Source organism: Equus asinus, chromosome 5, assembly GCF_041296235.1.
Source record: "Equus asinus isolate D_3611 breed Donkey chromosome 5, EquAss-T2T_v2, whole genome shotgun sequence".
Lineage (NCBI taxonomy): Eukaryota > Metazoa > Chordata > Mammalia > Perissodactyla > Equidae > Equus > Equus asinus.
In genome coordinates this window covers 76705776-76726308 of record NC_091794.1, presented here as the reverse complement: position 1 = coordinate 76726308, position 20533 = coordinate 76705776, and the positions used below count along the sequence as shown (strand labels likewise).

At 54.2% G+C, this 20533-nt stretch overlaps 1 protein-coding gene across 4 annotated transcripts; it reads left to right on the top strand.

The window, feature by feature from the left end:
* The first annotated feature begins 123 nt into the window (after positions 1–123).
* Positions 124–19301, top strand: LOC106833737 (cytochrome P450 4B1-like). Of its 4 annotated transcripts, none has more exons than XM_044770727.2 (12): positions 124–472; positions 11643–11784; positions 11965–12009; positions 12581–12708; positions 13533–13657; positions 13956–14107; positions 14260–14366; positions 15148–15338; positions 17106–17239; positions 17990–18054; positions 18154–18236; positions 18653–19301. In XM_044770727.2, the coding sequence occupies exons 1-12, from the start codon at positions 293–295 to the stop codon at positions 18843–18845; spliced, it is 1545 nt and encodes a 514-aa protein (XP_044626662.1). In that variant the 5' UTR covers positions 124–292; the 3' UTR covers positions 18846–19301. The 4 variants fall into 4 exon arrangements, with proteins under 4 accessions (XP_044626662.1, XP_044626664.1, XP_044626663.1 ...); XM_044770730.2 differs by having other exon boundaries at positions 230–472; positions 13303–13657; XM_044770729.2 differs by lacking the exons at positions 17990–18054; positions 18154–18236; positions 18653–19301 and adding an exon at positions 17787–17974 and having other exon boundaries at positions 216–472.
* The last annotated feature ends 1232 nt before the right edge of the window (positions 19302–20533 follow it).

Genomic DNA, 20533 nt, shown 5'->3' with positions numbered 1-20533 from the left:
CACACCAAGAATTGCCTTCTGTGTGCTCCTCCAAGGAACCAAGGCCGGACAGCCATTGCCTGGGTTCTTTGAAGTCCACCGCCTGGTTTCTCTGTAGCTGAGTTCTGTCTCCTCTGTTGTCTGTGACTCCTGAGGCTGCTGTCTCCGCCCTGTGGAGCTCAGCCCAGCCTGGGCTGCTACTGGCTGTAGGGCGTGGCTGGGAGTGGGAGCTGGCAGGTGCCTGGATCCAGAGTACAAGGGAACCCGGGACAGCAGGAGGCAGGCCAGAGACTAGGTGGCTGCATCTCCAGCCATGGTGCCTGTCCTGCTCCCCTTGAGTCTGTCCCACCTGGGCCTGTGGGCTTCTGGACTGATCTTGGTCTTAGGCTTCCTCAAGCTCCTTAGTCTGCTGCTGCGGAGGCAGAAGCTGGCCAGGGCTATGGACAGCTTCCCAGGGCCCCCCACGCACTGGCTCTTCGGGCACGCCCTCGAGGTACGTGGAGGGGAGAGAGGGGCAGAGAAAAAAAATGGCCTCCTCTCCTTCAGAGAGTCTGGCATAATCCTCTGGGGCCATGGAGGGAGACGCTACGTTTGGGCAGGGGGGTGACACCTTGGAGCCATGGTTCCCGTTCAGCTTTCCACTGATCTCCCCCTCACTGCTGCCTTCTGAGCTGGCCACAGATGGGGAGCACTTCACAGTTGGGGCCCAAGCAGGCCACAGACTCCTTCCCATCATTCTGAGGGCCAAGGTTCAGGCAACACTGTGCTAAGGGCTCAGCAAGAGTGTTGGGGAGAAATCCCCTGGACAGTCCGATAGAACTAGGCAATGTTGTTTAGAGGGTGACCAAAGCCCACTTTGTTCTGTGCAATATAAAGATTTCCATTTGTAAGGCTGAAAAGGAAAGTGAAGGCAGAGATGAGTGCTGTCACCTGAGAGACCTCCCCGAGTGTCTGAGCAGTTGGTGCCCCGAAGGTGGGGTTCTCCCTGCCACACCTCTGGGCTGGCTTTGGAGCTGTGGCATCTTCTTGGGTTCAGATCCTGGCTTGTTCTGCCCCGTTATCTTGTGGTGGTGGGGCCCACCTTAGCACCCAATGTCAGGAACACCTCTTATCTCCCTGTCATAATGGGGATCTGGACCAGAGATTACTGAACACAGGGAAAGGGACACCTGCTTGGAATCAACTGGGAGAAGCAGATTCCTTGGCCCCTGGCCCCTGGAGATCCTAATTACCATCGTGGAACTAGGAGTCTGAAGTTGCAAACCTCCCCAAGTGTTGTGATCTGCAGCCAGGGTTGGGAAGCCAGAGATTAAGGCTCAGAGAGAGGTGTGATGACTTCTTCCACCTCCTGAGTACACTTTCCCATTCGCAGTCTAGGGAATTGCCTCTCCTCCATGATTGATGCTGGGAATGAGCTGGACCTCTGGGTGAGGACTGCCCAGGCTTATTCTTGCCCCTTCAAATAATGACCCACTCAGGATGGCCTGGTAACCTACATGCATCCTGGAGACACTCAGCAAAGGAAAGGATGGGTCTGGGAGATGAATCAGACCCAGGCCCTGTTCTCAAGGAGCTTCCTGTCTAGAGGGGAAAACGGACACCAGAGCCTTCCCTGCCCCAGGCGAGGTGGAGTGCCTAACCAGGATTGAGCATCAGCCCCATGCTCTGTATCTCACCACTTGTCCCATTGGGTTGTCATCTTCTGTTTACTGGTTCATCTTCCTCACTAGACCTGGAAGATGGAGATCTGGTCAGCTTCACCACTGTACCCTCAGGGTCCCGCACAAGGCATAGCACAGAGCAGGCATCACCAAAAGAAACAAGCAGTGAATGTTGGAGTCGGGGGAGTCCACAGAAGAGAGAGAGTGATGGAGAAGACAAGTGGAGGGACCAGGAGGGGTTTGGGAGAGGCTTTGCTAAGTCCACAGGAGGTCATGGGAAGGTTGAGGTCCAACCCTAAAGGGGTTATGAGAGGCACTTAAGGAGACATTCAATCCCTTCCCTCTCGTGTCCTCTCCACTTCTACTTGCCTCCATCAAGCCTGGGTTTGCCCTCAGCCCGTGAGCTTCCCTAGGACAGGGACCTGGCTCCCCCTCCCCCATGTTGGAGCTGGCTATCCTCTTTCTCCCAAATGCCCCTGCCTTCCACCTTGAGAGTGTGTGGAGGGCCTGGAACACAGTTGAGCTCTTGCTTCTTGGCTGTATCACAATGTCTGAAGAGTCTTGGTGCCAGGAGTGGTGGGCAGGGCTACAGAAGTTGCTGCTCTTGGGAGCTACAAAGGTTTCCTGGGAGCCTTGGCAGCCCCCACACCTCTGCATTCCTCCAGGGCTTGGCACTTCTGCTCTAGGTCGGAGCCAAACCTGAGCCTGAGAAATGGGGAGGGAGGAGAGGGATTATTTTTTCTAATGTCAAGACAAGGAAATTGAGGTTCAGAAAGGCAAGGCGTTTGCCTATGTCCATGTGGTAGTTCAGGAAGTGAGTTGAGGTTGGGCCCAGGACTCGTGCCTTTTCACTTAGGACATGATCAGTCCATACAGAATGACTGATGTTTGATTCCTGGGCCTGGCAATGACGGGATAGGACAGGAAGGAGGAGGACTGGTGGTGGAAGGAAGGGTCCGGGGCTGGGAAGAGCTGTCCATCAGGATTAACTTCTCCCTTCTCATCTCCAGTTACAGTCTGGAGGCCCTGGAAGCATCTACCTGTGATCCTCCTCAGTTCTCAGAATGGGTCCACTTGAGGCAGGCTCATGTCCTATTCTTGTAGGGTCCTCCTCATTCCACTTGGGGCCCAGGGAGGACTTTGCACATAGGAGGTGCTCAGCCATATTATTGGCCTGAGCTTGGGGCCCCTGGGAGGGGCCCATGAATCTGACCTGTGTGTGTCTGTGTGCCTGTGTTGGAGGTGGTGGTGGGCAAGGGAAATGACAGCTCCCAGGCCGGGAAAGGTGATCTCCTGACACTGCATTGGCGTCTTCTCTGGCCCCACCCATTGCTGGGACCCTCCCCTTCCCCTTGTGCTGTGCAGTGAAGAGTCCTGGTCTGGGGCTCTGGCTCATTTTCACTCGGCAGTGTTGATCATGGGCCTTCACTGTGCCTCCTCTCTGGGCTTCCCTTTCCTTGTCAATAACGTGGAGATAAGCCTTTTTACCTCACTGGGCTAGAAGAGGATCAGAAGAGATCAAGTACAGGTGCTTTGCAAACTGCTGGGTAGATGGATGTCAGGTGCTAAAGCATTGTAGAGGTTTTCTTGCTGCAAAACACCCTGAGGCATTCGCTTCCAGGAATTCCTCCTCTTCCTTCCTCCAAAATCAACCCAGTCTTTGGGAGCCTGATGAAGTCTCTCTTTTTCCAATCAACTAGCATTATCTGATCAATAACTCTGGACCTGGCTCTATGCTGAGGCCAGAGGATGAAGAAACAAGACTAGAGGTGGCCTGAGAGGACCCCTGTCTGTAGGAAAGAAATAACACAGCTCAGTGTTCCAGATCCTTGGGCCCAGGGAGGGGGTGAGGCCTATGAGATCTGGAAGTAGCAGCCCGTGGACGTGCAGAAGGAAGAGTGGAAGACACTACTTGCACAAAGGCATAGATGCTGTAAAGAGTGTTGACGGGTTCAGGAAATAGGTTTGTTCAACAAATATTTGTTTCTCGAAGTCTAGTATGTGTCTAGGTTACCAGCTCTACACAGATAGAGTGATGAGAGGGAGACAGAATGGAGAGGATGAAGCTGGACATGGGTAGTGGCAGGTCATATAGGACCTTGTAGGCCATGTCAGAAGGCTGTACTTTATTCTGAGAGCATTTGTGGACCATTGAAGGTATTCCAACAAGGGAGTGACAAGCTCAAATTCATTTGGGGGAAAGGTTTCTTTGGCTTTGGGTGGTGACTAGATTGGCAGAGACTTCAGATGATTTAGGGAGACCAGGAAGAGGCGGAGGCAGCGACCCAGGCAGATGTTGCTGGAGTGAGGCAGCGAGACAGAGAGAAGTGAGAGGTAGAACGGCTGTCTTGGCACCGTGGGCACAGGAAAGGGAGGCATTAAGGCCCCACCACAGCCAGACGTGGGGTGTCAGTGAGGCGCCCTTCATGCACTAGGAAAAGGGGGCACAGGATTGCCCCTGGAGCTTTGTTACACTGTGGCATCAACATAGCTGGATCAGAGCAGAGTTCGGCAAAGTCTCCTAAAGAGAGAAAAGGACCCTTGATCCACCAGACTGGACTGTAACCAGGAGGAATGAATTCCTACTTATAAACGTAAACATGTGAGGATCTGAGACCCAGGAAGAGGAGGCTGAGGGCCTGGCGGCAGCTGTCAGTGTCTGGGCACAGGAGCCTTGGGTTCTGGATTTGGAGAGTGTCATGGCAGGACCCTCCTCATGGGAGCTGCTCCATCTGGCTCTCTTAGTTGCAGTTTCTGGATTCCAATGTGAGAATCACTTGGTGGACCTGCAGTGGAGAGGGGCAGCCTCCACAGGTCACCCACCTTGGTATCTCTATAAATCACGGGGAAAACTCCATTCCATGGGTCTGGCTGGTAGCAGGGTGGATGGTGGTTCCATTCCTAGGTGCAGAAGGAGAGGCAGATTTCGGGGACAAATGTGCTGTGTTCGTCTTTGGAGATGCTGGGTCTGAGGGGTCTGGAGGTGTCAAGCAGAGATGTCCAGGGGTGGTTGGTCTTGTTTCTGGAGCTCAGGAGAAAGATAATCTGGGAGGAGCTGTTGATTTAGGAAGCAGTGTCAGGAGGATGGGAAAGGAAGCCATGGGAGCTGGTGAGCACCTATGGGGAGAAGGTGCAGTGTGGGAAGAGGCCAAGGGCTGGATTCTGGGAGCCTCCATCTTTCATTAACAAATGATGGGTGAGGAGCTGCTGAGAAGAGGCATCAGGAGAGGTGAGAGGACATCTAAGAGAGAGTTCCAGAAAGAGAGGGGAATCAACTGTGTCACAGTATCTGGAAGTCCTCTGGGCTTACCACCAAGGAGGGCACTGGTCATCTTAGCAAGAGCAATGTCAGAGAGGTGGGGGCTGAGGAGGGCGGAAGTGGAAACGGTGGAGTCAGCTCTTTCGAGAAGTTAGGTAATGAAGGGAGCAGGAAGTGGAGTGTAAGCTAGAAGAGGGAGTGGAACCAAGGGAGGTGCTGTTTTCTTTTTTAAGTGGGAGAGACTTGAGCCTCTTTTAAATGCAGAAGGGCAGGAGCCAGTGGAGAGGGTGGGGTCTGTGATGTGGGAGAGATAGGGACTGATTGATGGGTGAGGTGCTTGAAGGGAGGGTGGGAACCCAAAGGGATTGGCCTTGGAGAGACCCTGGATGCCTCCTCTACTGGAACGGAAGGGAAGGTGGGGAGGCTGGGTGAGGGCAGCTGGCTCTTCAGGTCTGGTGGCTGACCTTTAGGGATTTCTTATCTAATGGCTTCTATTTTCTCTGGGAAGTAAAGCAAGGCTACTTTTCTGGGAGCCAGGAGCAGAGGGCTGGAGGGGACAGATGAGGAAAGAGAAGTTATGGAGGTGCAGATTGTGGCCAATGCCACGGGGCTTTCTAGAAAGCATTTCTGCTGATCTCTGCTCAAATGTCACCTCAGAGGGGCCTTCCCTGACCCTCGCAGCTCCCGTCTACAGTAGCAGCCTTGCCCTTATCCTGCTGTATTTTTCTTCCTAGAGTTTTCCTATTTGAAATTATTTTACTGTTGTATTTGATTCTTGCTGATTTCCTTTCTCCCCACCTGGAATGTAAGCTCAGGAGGGCAGGGCTTGTCTTGTTCCCACTGTGTTCCGAGGATCTGGCACCATGCCTGGCATTGAGAGTGGATGTTCATGCCCTTTTGAATATGTGAATGAATTCCTGGGGGATCTGACTCAGGGCAGTAAAGCTGCTCACACAAGGTGAGGACAAATATCTGTAGCCCCCTGGACTCCTGGGCACTTCTTGGACCCTATTCTCCTGTATTCTTAGGTGTTTGGATGCTTCCCTGTGCTCCTCCTCCACAGGGTCATCCCTGGAGCTGTGTTCTTCTTTGGTGCTGGCACAGAGAGGGTTGGGGGCAGGGCATACACTTTGCAATGGAATCCCCTGGGCTTGAAAGTTGTGAAACATTGGCAAGGCCCACTGTCAGTCTTCAAAAACAGCAACCAATTTAAGAGAGAAGAGAGTCCGTCATCATCAACCTTTGTGGTCAAGATGTCTGTTTTCCTATTAGCTTCACAGTTGTTTGGAAGACAATATTTGTTTGTCCCAGTCTAAAGGTCTGGCCCAGTTTAACAGTCCAAAGTTTCAAGGGTACGACGTGCAGGCAGTTCCTCTGAAATGGCTGCTCCGGTTCTATTTTAAAACGGCTCCCCTCTGTTAACTTTTCACACCACCAGCATTTCCTAGCCAATATCTGTGCCTAGGGGAGTTGTGGTCACTCATGTCGATCTCACCCAAAGTCCCTCTTGGTTCTTCTTTGTGGGTGCTCCTAACCCGTGAGCTTTGAAGACACAGCTTTGCTGTTCTTGACACTGGCTGGGGCTCATGCACATGCAGAGTGTTGACCAATCTCGTCGGGGGGACAGTGACTGTGTGGTGGGGGAGATGACTGGGACTAGAGCCCCTAAGGGCACCTGAGGATGTCCATCCTGGAGGAGAGTGGGCCCAGGAGGACCTGGCCCCCAAGCCCCAATCCCTGCAGGACGTCCAGGGCTGTGGGAGCCTGTGTTGCCCCAGAGACAGAGTGGAGACTCATGGGGGAGGCCACAGGCCGGTGACTTTCTGCTCAGTGACCAAGAAGTCTTTTTAAGTAATTAAGACAGTCCAAGGGTGGCTGAGCTGTTTGAAAAGCAGTCAGTTTTCTGTCCCCAGAGATGTGTGAGCTCTTGGGGCCAGATTCCCACATGGTTAAGGTGCTGGGCCAGGCCACCCTGGGTACTGGGATTGAAGATCAGCATGAGCTGCCTGGAGGGAGCCCCACTATGGTGGGGAAGAGGAAAGCCCTGCCCTCTCCCCTCCCTATCCATCTGTTTTTCTGACCTCTCATCCCCACTTTGAGCAGATTTATTTTTGTTCCCAAGCAGCCCCCTGGGAGAGCTGTGGCTGAACTGACTGGCTGAGCAGGCAGCTTGTTTCTTGAAGACTGGCCAACTGACCTCCAGGTCAACTGGCTGCTGGCCTGGGCAGGCTTGCTAACAGGGGAGGCAGCAAAAGAGCCTCAGTCAGTGTCGCAGTCTACCTGACTCATGTGGGACAGCTCCCTGTGGTCTGTGGGCTGCATTGTTCTCACCTATAAGGGCGGAGTGTGGTTCCTCTAGGTGATGTTGAAGTCTCAGATCTGATGCTTGGAGCAAAGCTTACTCTGACTGTGGGGGAGCAGAGAAGAGGGTAGTGACTTATGCTTGCTCTTGCCAATCCACCCTGATTTGTTTTCTTGGCGAGGCCAACAAGGAGTGCAACTGTGAGGCTGAGGGAGTGCGGCTGGGGAGCTGGGCTCAGCGAATCACCTCCATGCTTTGCTCTTTCCCTACTTCCTTCCTCCTGGAGAAAAACAAGCTAGCCCAGCTTCAGAGCTCTATGGGGATCCCAGCTTGGGGCATCTGAGGACGGGTCTGAGGTGTCCTGTTGTGTAACCCTGAGAAGCTGGCCAGGCAGCCATCTGGCCCCCAAAGGGGATGCCCAGTCCTCTTGGAGAGGCTGCAGTTCCACTAGTGGGGCCAGGTGCAGAGAGCTGTCCTCATTCCTACCAGGTTCCTGAGACAATCAGGGCACATAGGAGAAAGCTGGCATAGGGAGGCAGGGGCCAGCTCAAGCTGTGAACATGTGGTCAGCATGACATCAGGGTCTCCGGTCCCTGGCAAAGATGCGGCAGAGAGTCACACTCATGGCTGATGAGGAGTGGAGTGGAGCTCAGATGAACCAGATCCGCCAAGAGCTCCTTCCAACCCTGAGATCCCGTGAGTCTGGCTTCCCTGTGACTTAAGTCTCTCATTGCTCTCTGTCCAGTTGTGCTCCCTGGACCTGCGAGGAATGGAGAGCAGTGGAACAGCCATGGTGATCAGAAAGTTGGCAAGGAAAACCCAGGAAGGCAGGTGGAAAAACAAGAGAGACACAGAGGGAAGAAGACATTTCCAGGGAGACGAGCCAGGAAGGAGGCAAGAAAGGGAAGGGGTTAGGGACACCAGAAGATCCCTTCTTACCAGAAGATGAGCTACATCATGCTGTGCAGTTTTTGACAGGTGTGCACAAGGGCAGTGAAAACTCTTACAACCTCCCTGGGTTGAACTCAGGATGCTGAGTTCAGAGGTGGTGAGGGAGGGGATCCATGGGGAGATTACACTGGCCTCTGCAGAGAGCCTGGAGGAGAAGAACCCCGGAGAAGGCACCGATGGGTGGCTGGAGACCTAAGCAGCCAGGCCCAAACCCAGGGCCCTTTGGGAAGTGGGTTGGGTCAGACAAGAATCCCTGGGGGCTACATTATCAGGTGCCCTGTGTCGTTCCTCAAGGCTGTTTCCTGGAAGACACAACATGGGTTAGTTGAGTGGATTAGGATTATAAAGGCTGCCTTACAAGGACGAAAAGGAGGACCAGCACTTGCACAGACCTCAACATGAATGGCACACACTGGATTTTGCAGTGCACAATTTATGCAACTGAACACAGCAGCCCTGAAGGACTTCAATGTACATAAGAGAATGTGGTGCTCCACCCTGAGTTAGAGCACACTAATCTACAAGCAATGGGCAAGTTAGTTCACATCGCTGAGCCTCAGTTTTCTTATCTGTAAAATGGGAGTAATTATCTGTTCAACATTAGGTGCATGAGGCAATCTGTGAACTCCCTCACATAGAACCCGGCATATAGTAGATACTCAACACATATCTGTCCCCTTCCATTCTCTATGTGCAGAGACAGAAAGTGGAAACAAGAGGTAAAACTGGACACTAGCCAGAGCACGCAGACTAGGGCCTGCAGGAAAAACAAATGGAAATCTGCACTGCTGCTCCCACACAGGAAGTGCTGGTGGGGCCACCACCTGGACTGTGTCTGAGGCCCTGTACAGAGCTCCACGGTGACCTGGAGATGCCACAGTGTGATCTGTGCACTTGGACTCACAGCCCAGAGGTGGAGGCAGGGGTCCTCGATGTGAATCCCAGCTCCATGGCCAACGAAATATGTGACCGAGCTTCCTTTCCTCCTCTGTGGAATGGAATTATGGTAGTGCCCATTTTACAGAATTTTCTGAGAATTAAAGGAAATTTGAATAGCAGGATTAGCGCAGTGTCTGAAAACATTAAATGGTTCATGAAGGTCAATGTTAATAGTATTAATTTTCTTTTGTTCTGGATGCAAGCAATTGTAACACCAAGCACAATGTGGATAAGGTCCCAGCAGTGCTGGAGAAGCCCAGAGGAGGTAGAGATTTCAGTCACGGAGGACCGGAGAGGTTTCTGGAGAAGGGCATTCAAGCTGGATGTCAAGCAAATGGTGGAATTTCAGCAGGCGTCCTGGATAAAGGGTGTACGATGAGCAAGAATAGTCTAAGCAAAGGCACCGAGGTGATGCCACACCCAGGAAGCCATCTTAGCTCTAAGCATTCACACTCACAAGGCTACCGTGGGCACAGCGAGCATCAGTCCACTCCGAGTATATGGGCAGCTTGCCAGCAAGTCAGCGTCACGCCTTCTGCTCCACATCCCCACAGACGTGGGCGATCCACGCCAGTGGGTGTGGGCCCATCCTGTCTTAGAATCCCGATGCCCCACAGAACTCCAGTGTCCCCTAACAATCCCAGGGTTCCTGCAGGGGCCACGCACATTACAGGAGTCACCAAACTCAGGGAGGCGTAAAGCATGGTGTCCTCCTGGTAGTTCATTTGTGGTTCTTCCCAGTTCAGAAGTTATTTACTGACCCATGTTCATTTTTGCCATAGCCATGTTGCCGAGTGTCAACTTAGAAAAATTGCTCATTATTTTATTGTCAAAATTAGTTTATTCGGGAATAGCCAAAAGAATTGCGATTTGGAATGTGCATGCTATGGCACCATAGGCAAATTGAGAAAACAAAGGAGGGAGCTGCTTTTGTAGAGAAAAAGATGCAGTCGGGAGTGGCTGTTCTAAAGGAAAGTCCATTGGGGGGAAGTAAGAGTTCAGGGCAGCAACGGCTTCTCATTGGCTGGGCTGCAGCATTTCTCATCGGCTGGGCTGTTGCCAGGTGGGGAGAGAAATCTTCCTTCAGTAGTAAGGTAGTTTTAGCTCCTGTCCAAGATGCAAGCATCCCTCTCTTCCTGGTTTGTGTAATTGACATATGGGGTAGGGGTGATTGTTCCCCCTCCAGGCCCTCCTGACTCCAACTTAGTTAAGGTTTCTTTGATTAATTTCCACACTAGCAACACAGGTAGCATTCTCGAGTTATCAGGTTTCCTGGGAGACCGAGTTGGAGAGTGTAACCCAAGGTCAGCTTCCCATGGTACGGGGACAAGGTTTGGTTAGTCTTTACCCACAGGTGGAAGGATCTCAGGGCGTGTTCGGAGCACGTTCTCTAGTACAGTTTGGGGGTGATCGGGAGTAGGATGTGGCGGGAGAGGCAGGGAGGAGACTTGGAGGAAGGTGTTGGGAAGGGGAGGCTTGCAGGGAGGGAAGTCGAGGCTTAGTCTGTGCGGGATCCAGCGCTAGGTGCCTCCAGGCGTTATGTCAGTCAAGGGCCTTGAATGCCACACGACGGTTATGGACTAGTTTGAAAAGAGGGACAAGATATGTTAAATGAAAAGCAGAAGGTTTCAGAAAAGTATTTATCACAAACTGCATCTACATAAAGCTCTTCTGGGTGAGTAGTTGAGCTATAAAACCCCCAGAGAGCACACAGCTCCCTCTGGATGGTCCCTCCAATCTCATCTCAGGCCACTGTCCCACCAAGTGGCAGCTCTTGGAAGACCCCACACTCTTTCCCACCCCAGAGGCTCTGTGCTTGCTGTTCCCTATCCAGAAAGGCTTTTCCCTTACTCTTCACCTGGCCAGCTCCTTGTCATCCTTTGGATTCCACCTGAAATGTCATCTCAAACAGGAGCCATCCTGGATCACTCCATCTAAGCAAGTCTCCCTGTTGGTCTGTCTTGTAGCACAGTGTTTATTTCCTTCTTCGCAGTCACTACTGTCTGTAATGATTTTACCTAATAGTTTACTTAGTTATTATCAGTCTTCTCCATAAAATGAAAGGGCAGGACCATGTCTGCTTCATTCCCCTGAGACGTCTAGACAGTGTCCTAGATATACCAGGTCCTCAATAAAAATGTGCCAAATGACTTAAAGGTGCAGTCGAGGTGTTTCTGTATTGCACAAGCTGGTATAATCTTTCTAATGAAAAAGCTTTAGCGCTGAAGAGAAAGCTCTTTCTGGCTGCAGTGTGGACAGAGCATTGGTGGCAGGCAGGAGATGGAAGCAGCTTGGCCAGTCTGGGGTTGTTGAGTCAAGCCAAGTGCAACAAGAGGGTGGCTTGGGCTTAAAGCAGTGGCTGTGGGGCTGGAGAGGGGCCTGTGCCTAGAGATGGATAGGACTGGGGGACTGGCTGGGAGGGGGTGCAGGAGGAGGGAGAGACCCTCGAAGGGCCTGTCTGGGCAGCCTCCTCTCTTCCTTGCCCAGGGTCTTGGGGCCTGGCTGGTGATGTTGGGTTCCTGAGTGGCCTGGACCTCTGTTGCCATTTCAGATCCAGCAGACGGGGAGCCTGGACAAGGTGGTGTCCTGGGCCCACCAGTTCCCCTACGCCCACCCACTCTGGTATGGGCAGTTCCTTGGCTTCCTGAACATCTATGAGCCTGACTATGCCAAAGCTGTGTATAGCCGAGGGGGTGAGTGCTCCTGGGAGAGGGTGGGGCTTCCTGAGAACAAAGGTCTTAGAGCACCATGTGGGGAGGAACCCAGGCCTGCCCCCTGAGTCGGGGCAGCTGAAGTCCCCATCCTGTTTATCAGCAAGACTCCTGTGGGATCCCCCAGTCCCCAGCTCGCCTGATCTTCTCTTTTTCCTGCAGACCCTAAGGCACCAGATGTTTATGACTTCCTCCTTCAGTGGATTGGTGAGTGGGCACCTGCCCTCCCAGCCCAGACCTTTGGAGCTGGGCGACCAGGATCCTTCCCTGCTTTGCCTCTCCCTGCCCTGTCCACTTAGTCAGTTATCCCATTAACCAGACTACCAGGCTCCAAAGGGCCCCTCCTAAGCTCAGCTGCTCCGTGGGGAGACAGGGAAGGAGGAAGGAGATCCCCTGGTTGGTGGGGGAATAGGGCTCAGGTACCTTCTCCTGCCAGGTGAGTCCTTTTCCCTGAACAGGCAGGGCCAGGGCTCTGAAAATGTGTGAGTGTGCAGAACAGCTTCCTGGAGGAGGTGGCACTAAGTTGGTCCTAGGAGATTTTATGGGTTTTGGTGACCAGGGCAGGGCCTGAGGAAAGGAGGGGTGGTAGGACCAAGGCAGGTGTCACAGAGGCTGTGAGGCCGTCTGGGTGGCTGGAAGGCAGAGCTGGGTGGGGATATGAGGCTGGGCAGGCAGGACAGGTGTGGGATTGGGTGGGGTGTGCTTGTCCCCAGGCTGCTGGGGTGGGGGGCAGGATTGTGTGGACTGACTGGCCCTCCCTCTCCCATCCTTTCCCCAGGGAAAGGCCTGCTGGTCCTTCATGGGCCCAAGTGGGTCCAGCACCGCAAGCTGCTCACGCCTGGCTTCCATTTTGATGTGCTGAAGCCCTACGTGGCTGTGTTCGCCGACTCTGTCCACACCATGCTGGTGAGCACCCTGCTAGGCTCCTGGAGGCTGTGGCTGCTGGCCAGACCCTCCCCACCCGGTTTTCCCTGGGGGAGGGCAGTGAGGAGAATGCCTGAGGCCCTGAGGCCCCGTTCTGCCTGCCATAGCAGTGCTGAGCCTTCTCCACCTGCTGCCTGCTGAGTGCAGGTGCTGACCAGGTGCTGAAGGTCCCAGTGGCCAGGCAGCCCTGGCCCTCGTCTCCACCAGGAGACCCAGCCCTCCCTCCCGGACCAAAGGACCTCCGTGGGGCCCCAAGAAGGCTCCTACTGTAGCAGATTTGAGGGCTGCCTGTGTGTGAGGATATTAGGAAGGTCTTTCACATTTAAAAAATGTCTCCTCCTCATTCTCTGTCCCCCTCAACTGCCTAAAACAACATCATTAGCGCCTCATCTCTAAAAGGGATGCTGGGGTCAGAGGCAGGCTCAGGGTCTCAGGCCCAATAATCCCCAGGGGTTACCAGGGCTAGGATCTTCCCTTTGCAACAACTTCTCCCCAGCATGACTGCAGGCCTGACTTATTCACAGACTATGCTGGGGAGCTCACCACCCCTCGGGCCTCCTCTTCCCGTCTATGCAGGCTGCCCAGTCTTGGAGGAAGTGTCCTTGTGCATGTGCAAGACCTGCCTTCTGGTCCTGCCCTCTGAACTGCAGCCCCTACCCGCCCCCACCCCCGCATTCCGGCATGATGGAGGCCAGGCCAGAGACTGGGGGTGCATGGGAGGAGGACAGGCTGTGGGTTCTGGAGGGCAGGGGTGGGGCACCCAGTCCAGCAAGCCCCTCACATTACTTTCCATCTCTCTGCTCCAGGACAAGTGGGAGGAGAAGGCTCATGAGAATAAGAGCTTTGACATCTTCTGTGATGTGGGCCACATGGCGCTGGACACACTCATGAAGTGCACCTTTGGCAAAGCAGACACTGGCCTGGGTCACAGGTCAGGGGGCACTTGGGGCTGACCACACTCTCCACCCAGGCCAGGTCCGAGGGGAGACTTGGCAGGACTCCTGGGTCCTGGTCTCAGAGGAGATAGGGTCCTGCCCTGGGGAGCCCCAGCTCGGGGGGAGCAGGACCTTGCCCATGGCAGGGTGACAGATTCTCGCTTTAGTGGGGAGACTTAAGCACAGGGAGAGGAAGGCAGAAAGTGCTGCAGTTGGGGAGGCTTCTGGAATGGAGCTGCTCGGGCTCTGCTGGAGGTCAGTGTCTGAGAGACCCTCCCTTTCTCGGCTGTGCAGGGACAGTAGCTATTACCAGGCGGTCAGTGAGCTCACTCTGCTGACACAGCAGCGCATCGAGTCCTTCCAGTACCACAACGACTTCATCTACTGGCTCACCCCCCATGGCCGCCGCTTCCTGCGTGCCTGCCAGGTGGCCCACGACCACACAGGTGGGCCTTTGCCGCAGGGCCCACCCATAGAAAGCCCACCTTCTAGTCCGTCTCCTCTCAGCCCCTCCAGGGTCCCTCCCTTTGCAAGAGCTTGGTTCCCCTTAGAGCTGAGGATGGGTCCCCAGCCAGTGACACCCTGTGCTCTGGCCCAGACCAGGTCATCAGGGAACGGAAGGCAGCCCTGCAGGATGAGAAAGAGCAGGAGAAGATCCGGACTCGGAGGCACCTGGACATCCTGGACATTCTCTTGGGGGCTCGGGTGAGTGCCTGCCCAGCTGAGAACTGGTCCCAGAGGGCCTGCACACCATCCTCTGGGACGGCGCTCACTGGACAGCAGCAGGAGCTCTGAACCATTGCTGTCTTCTTTCTCCTGCAAACATGACCTGTTCCTTGTCCCATGGCACATATCAGCACAGGCTTGGACGTGTTATGGTGCCGGGTGTATCTGGCTGTGGCCCTGGGGAGAGATGTCCTGGAAGGAGGTTGGGTCACATGCTGAAAGGCCTGAAGACCAACTTCAGACTTCTAAGACTGAGAAGAATCTTTGTACCCTAGAATCTTAGACTTTCTTCATTCATTCATTCATCCTTTCATTTGGGCCTTTATTCATTTGCTCACAAACTCCCTGAGCCCCACCTTGGGTTTGTTCCTGTGCTAGGGATGCAGAAGATGAGAAACACCGGGCCCTGCCCTCCAGACTCTTACAGTCTAATGGAGGAGACAGGAGCTGCACGTTGACGGAGATCCCTTCCTCCACCAGGTGGCATTCTGTGTGTCAAGTGAGCAGAACTGGCAGTCAGGGCTGGGTAAGGTCACAGGTCACGTGGCTAGAGGGATCAGGGAAGGCTCCCTGGAGTAGGAGGCAGGGAAGCTGGGCTTGGGAGAACAGATAGGAATCTGCGGGAAGGTTCTAACCCTCAGTCTGAAAAGGATCTGTCCCTCCCTCCCTGGGACCTACATGTGACAACTACTGTTATGGCTTCCTCTTGGTACCCACCTCAAATGCCTTGGGCCGTGTCATTATGCCTCCTCTAACCCAGGATGAAGATGGGATCAAGCTGTCAGATGCCGAGCTCCGTGCTGAGGTGGACACATTCATGTTTGAAGGCCATGACACCACCACCAGTGGCATCTCCTGGTTTCTCTACTGCATGGCCCTGTACCCCGAGCACCAGCAGCGTTGTCGGGAGGAGGTGCGCGAGGTCCTTGGCGACCGAGACTCCTTCCAGTGGTGAGTGAGGCTGCAGGTGAGCCAAGTCTGTCCTGCTCAGCCCCAGGGAAGGACTGTGCCCATGCTGTCTGGTATCATCCTTGGATGAGACAGCCCTCCTGGAAGCCAGGTGAGGGTGGTGGCAGCTCTCCTGGTCCCACCAGTGAGTGACATTTTTGGGCAGCTGTGATGGACGCACCCCTGAGCCCATCCTCCCACAACGGAGGCTTTCCAGGTGTGAGTCCTGAGAGAAGGTTCAACAGGAGCCTGATTTCTTGTGTGCTGCCTCCTCTGATGGCAGAATCCGATGACCCTTCTGGGTTCCTTCAGAGAGCAGGGAGCTCTGGGAGAGAAAGAGGCGGGAATCAGGGATGAGCAGAGCTGGGAAAGCCAGGGGAGCTGATCCCTCCACCGTTTTGCATGTGCCCTGCAGCCTCCAGAGTTGTCTAGGGAGGAGAAAAGGCTGTTTCCCAAACTCCACCACTGAAAACCTTTCCATTGTTTTCTGTTTCTTGGTTCAAGCTTGAACTCATTAACAGGACACCGATCGATGCTGATCTCTCTTTGCAGCATGATCTCTAGGCATCTCCCACAGGTTCCGCTTCCACCCCTGCCCTCATATCCCTCTCTCCCTGCCTCCCTGCTTCAGGCCTTAGCATCTGGTCACACACCTCACCTTTCTCTCTGGGCTCCATGAGGCAGGCCCACAGCAGGGATGCAGAAGATGCTCAGTCGATGGGAGAAACTTCAGATTCACTTGAGGGGGGCTGACCTAGGATTCCAGGGCCTAAGGTTTGGAGGACGAAGTCTTCACTACCCACTTTTATTGGTCAGCTGTTGAAAACCTCCCAGAGTGTCCAGCCGTGTGTCAGGGCTTGTTGGGGGTGCAGGTGGGGAGAGGAGGAGCCAAGTTGCTCCCTTTGGGGAGCTTTTAGAGACAAAGTCATCTGACCACAACTAGAGAAAACCCTGGAGTAGGGAAAATGGAGTGGCCCCTTACTGAGGGCAGAGGAGTCAGAATGGGTGGGGCTTGAGTTGGCTTTCCAGGGAGGGTGAAACTCAGATAGGCAAAGCGAGAAAGGGCTGGGCATTCGAGGTTGGGTAACACTGTGAACACAGCCTGGAGGCAGCGAGTTAAAATATTTATTTTATGATCACTTCATTGCATCTAGAGCTTGAAGCAACTTGAAGGACATTATTTAACAAAATAGTAAAATACAAATGAAAAATGTAGACCAGACTCAAAACCTTAGGGTTTGGGGCCCTGTAATAAAGTGTTATACAGACTTGTAGTCAGACGACTCTGAGCTTCCTGGTGGCAAAAGGGAAAAGAAAAAAATATGTATATATTTTTATCTGACTTGTCATTGTTCATGCATTTATTACCTCATTTGACCAGTGTATATCAGCCCCTGTTCCTTTCCATTCTAGCTCCACAAGGGGACACGAAGCAGAACTAAAGAACTGTCCTTGTGTGGCTTCTGTGGGGCCCTGGAAGACACAGAGTTGACATTGTCTTTGATGGCTGGGTGCACATACACCTCTAGGGTCCTGTGCTTTCCCTCCCTAGCAGTGAAGATGAGTGAGGGATGGAGACAAGTGGCACCAGAACCCCTGGGTCTGAGTGGCCACCCCACGTCCAGTCTGGCCTGGACACTTGGAGTGCTTGTGTCCCTCTGACTCTCGGGTGTGTGCTGGAGATGAAAGGGAGGCTGGGGCTGGAGCCTGCCTTCCTGTGGGAGCCTGAGGCTCCCCATCCCCAGGACGGCCTGGTTGTGTTGCCGGCAGGGATGATCTGGGCAAGATGACCTACTTGACCATGTGCATCAAGGAGAGCTTCCGCCTCTACCCGCCTGTGCCCCAGGTGTCCCGCCAGCTCAGCAAGCCCGTCAGCTTCGTGGATGGCCGCTCCCTACCCGCAGGTGGATGGGGTGGCTTTGGGGATAGTTCTCTGATACTCTCTGTGCCTTTGGCCAAATCTGTGTACCAATGGGGAAGAGCTCAGGCTCTGTGTTTGGCCTGGTTCCAATCCTGGCTGGACAATGAATGGGTCCCTCTTCCCCTCAGCCTCCGTTTCCTCTTCTGTGAAATGGGAGTGTGAAGAGTCCCTGTCTTACCAGGTTGTTGTCAGGATTAAAGACAATGTTCATCAGGGCTGTCAGGTACTACCATGCAGGTTGTGCCCTGAACAACTTCAGGAAGCATCATGCACATAGACTATGATGCTGTGCGGTGCACAACCTGTCCAACTGTAAGTGGTGGCTTTGTAAAGAAAGTTTATCTTGGTATCTGGCACATAGTAAGCATCCAATGAATGATAGCTGTTACTATTGATACAATAACGTTATGAATTACAACTTCCCTTGAGACTCAGCTAATTGAAAGTGGAAGGTGTGTAATGGTTGGTGCTTGTCCTACCTTGTGGTTGGGTAACTTCAGTATCATCTTTGTTCCGGGTGCTGTGCCCAGTGCTAGGGCTGCAGGAGGCAGGTGTGATGATGATCAAAAGCCCTTTGATGTGTTGAGGGTGGTCGAGAAGGGTCTGTCAGTGGCAGTGCTGAAGCAGAGGCTGGTGCCCAGCTGTGGGGACACCGTGGGATCCAGGCCCAGTGAGGAGGTGGACCTGGCTGTCCCAGGACCACCTGGTCACCAGGCCTCTGCTCTGCCCGCAGGCAGCCTGGTCTCTCTGCACATCTACGCCCTCCATAGGAACAGCGCAGTGTGGCCCAACCCTGAGGTACCCCATCCCTGGGCCTGGGCTCACATAGGGTGGGAGGCTGTGGGGGCCCGCCTCCCCACCACCTGGCAGGTGTTTAAGCAAGGCCTGTCCCCTCAGGTCTTTGACCCCCTGCGCTTTTCCTCTGAGAATGTGGCCAGGCGCCACCCCTTTGCCTTCATGCCCTTCTCCACTGGGCCCAGGTAAGGAGAGGCCCAACCTCCCCAGACATGAGGGGCAGGGAGGGTGAGGATGGAAGACGTTGTGAGGGAGGCGTCATTTTGGGGAACTCTGCGTTGAGGGGGCCATGCTGGGTTTGTGGTGACTCTAAGGCAGGGTGAGTTCCAGGGACCTTCTTCTTGCCACTAGCCTATTCATGTCGCTGTCAGGTGGTGGGTGGGTGAGTCATAACTAGAGAGAGCCCCAAGCCAGAATGTGAATCTACCCGGTCTGGACCCCTCACCATGCCCCCAAGATCAGTCTCCTAAGCCCAGGTCAAACAATCGATCAGCCAATTGTTCTCCTCACAATCCTTACTGATTTTTGTTGGCCACTAAGAGCACTGCATCCCTCACCCTGGACATCCACAGCCTGATGCCGTGTTGTTCTCTCACCGCAGGAACTGCATTGGGCAGCAGTTTGCCATGAACGAGATGAAGGTGGTCACGGCCCTCTGCTTGCTGCGCTTTGAGTTCGCCCTGGACCCCTTGCGGCTGCCCATCCCGTTGCCTCAGCTGGTCCTGCGGTCCAGGAATGGCATCCATCTGCACCTGAAGCCGCTGGGCCCGGGCTCTGGGAAGCAGCTCTGCTGAGAGTAGGGCCCCGGACAGGCCATGCCATGGCCTGTCCCTGGGCACCGCCCTCCCCAGGCTGGGTTGTGCAGTAGCTGTGGCTCTCTGCCTTCCGGGGGCTTGTAGATTAGAAGGGGAGGAGGCACTGGCGTAGACAATCACCTCGAGGGCAGGGCCATGTTGTCTATAAATGCTTATCATGCCTGTATGTCTAGGGCTTGCACCTACTCGCTTCTAGAATCTTCACTTATCTCCCATAATTGGCAGTCTTTTTAAAATGTAGCAGAAAGTTACATCCAGCCTCTGTGACCTCAATGGAAATTGTGCCTCAGGATTCATGGTTATGACCAGGCACTCACCCACCCCATGTGACAGAGAGGTGGCTTTGTCCCTTCACTGAGATGTGCTTCTTTGTTTCACTTCTGTGTGTGTATTTGGAATATAACAGAAATAAGTAAAAATTGCCTAAAGCACAAATGTCCAGAAGAATGAGTTTCTCAAGCAAAGTCCCAGGCGACCACGACCCAGGGCGAGGAATATGGAAGATGGTTTCATGGATGTGCCTTCTGCCCCTCTGAGATAGGTCTCTGCGGCATTCCTGACATCGTCGGCATGTGTCTCACAGTCACCCGGTGCTCTGGCCACTTGGGCTTTGGCTGGGAAGGCGGCAGAGTGGCATTCGAGGGGCCTTCCTGGAAGAGATGGTGCTTGAATCAGGGCTTGAGGCAGGTGAGGCCCGAAGCTGTAAGGAAGGACTTTTGGGGAGGCCTTAGGTGGGGCCCATGCTGAACCAGAGACCCTTCCCCAGGAGTCCCTGCAGCAGCTGCCTGATGGCTGGGAGCACACTCTTCTCTAAGGCCTCAGGCCCAAGGCCAGTAAGTGGGCTCCAACCCAGGATTTAGACAGCTGTGGAAGGGAGGGCATGGAGAATGGGGGAGGGACGGGAGAGGGGAATTCTGGCCCTGGGACTTGGGAGGTCTCTATGCCGCCTTGGGGATGCACCATCTGGAGACACATCCTTCCTGCTATTGATGCTTCCCTCCTCAGATGAGGGCCACAGCCCTGGAAGGTTGGCATGGGCCACCTGCTCACTCCTGCAAAGCCCTTTCAAGACCCACACCTCCTTGCCCACCTGAAGCTGGGATGCCGAAGCCCCAGCCAGGCTGTCTCCCCTGCCACCAACCTTCGCCTTGGTCCTGGCCCTGGACAGACCTCTTTCTGCTCAAGTGAAGATAGGGTTTCAGCAGCCATCACCTGGGAGCTGAGCCCAGCAGTCATAATCCCCTCTGGCCCATGGGTGGTGCCCGAGTCTCAGATGTGTCTACTTCCCAGTGTCTTTGGATTATCAGGAGGCCTGTGAGTCAGGACAGGAGGAGGCCATCCTCCCACTTCAATATTAAGGGAAGGAAGCTGCCAAGATGCTCATCAGGGAGGAGCTTGAGCTGAGGCCTTCCGACTCAGGCCTCTTTTGACCAAGACTCCGTAGGGAGCACCGACTCTCTCTTGTGGCAGGAGTCAGTGGGAAATAGAGCTGAGAGCTCCGGAGCCTGAGGGAAGGGGGAGGCTCCCTGTGGGAGGGGAGGACGGAGGCTGGGGACAGGTGAGCTAGTCCTCCCAGCTCTGCAAACACTCCCTGCTGCCTCCTATGATCCCAGGCATTTTTGTGCATGTGTGTGTGCACAGTGTGATGCGAGAGGGGCTCACGCAGG

Excerpts from the sequence above, each read along its gene's own strand:
- LOC106833737 (XM_044770727.2), top strand. The coding sequence starts at position 293 with ATGGTGCCTGTCCTGCTCCCCTTGAGTCTGTCCCACCTGGGCCTGTGG. Across the intron at positions 473-11,642 it reads TCTTCGGGCACGCCCTCGAG|ATCCAGCAGACGGGGAGCCT; the intron begins GTACGTGGAGGG and ends TTGCCATTTCAG. Across the intron at positions 18,237-18,652 it reads CCCTTCTCCACTGGGCCCAG|GAACTGCATTGGGCAGCAGT; the intron begins GTAAGGAGAGGC and ends CTCTCACCGCAG.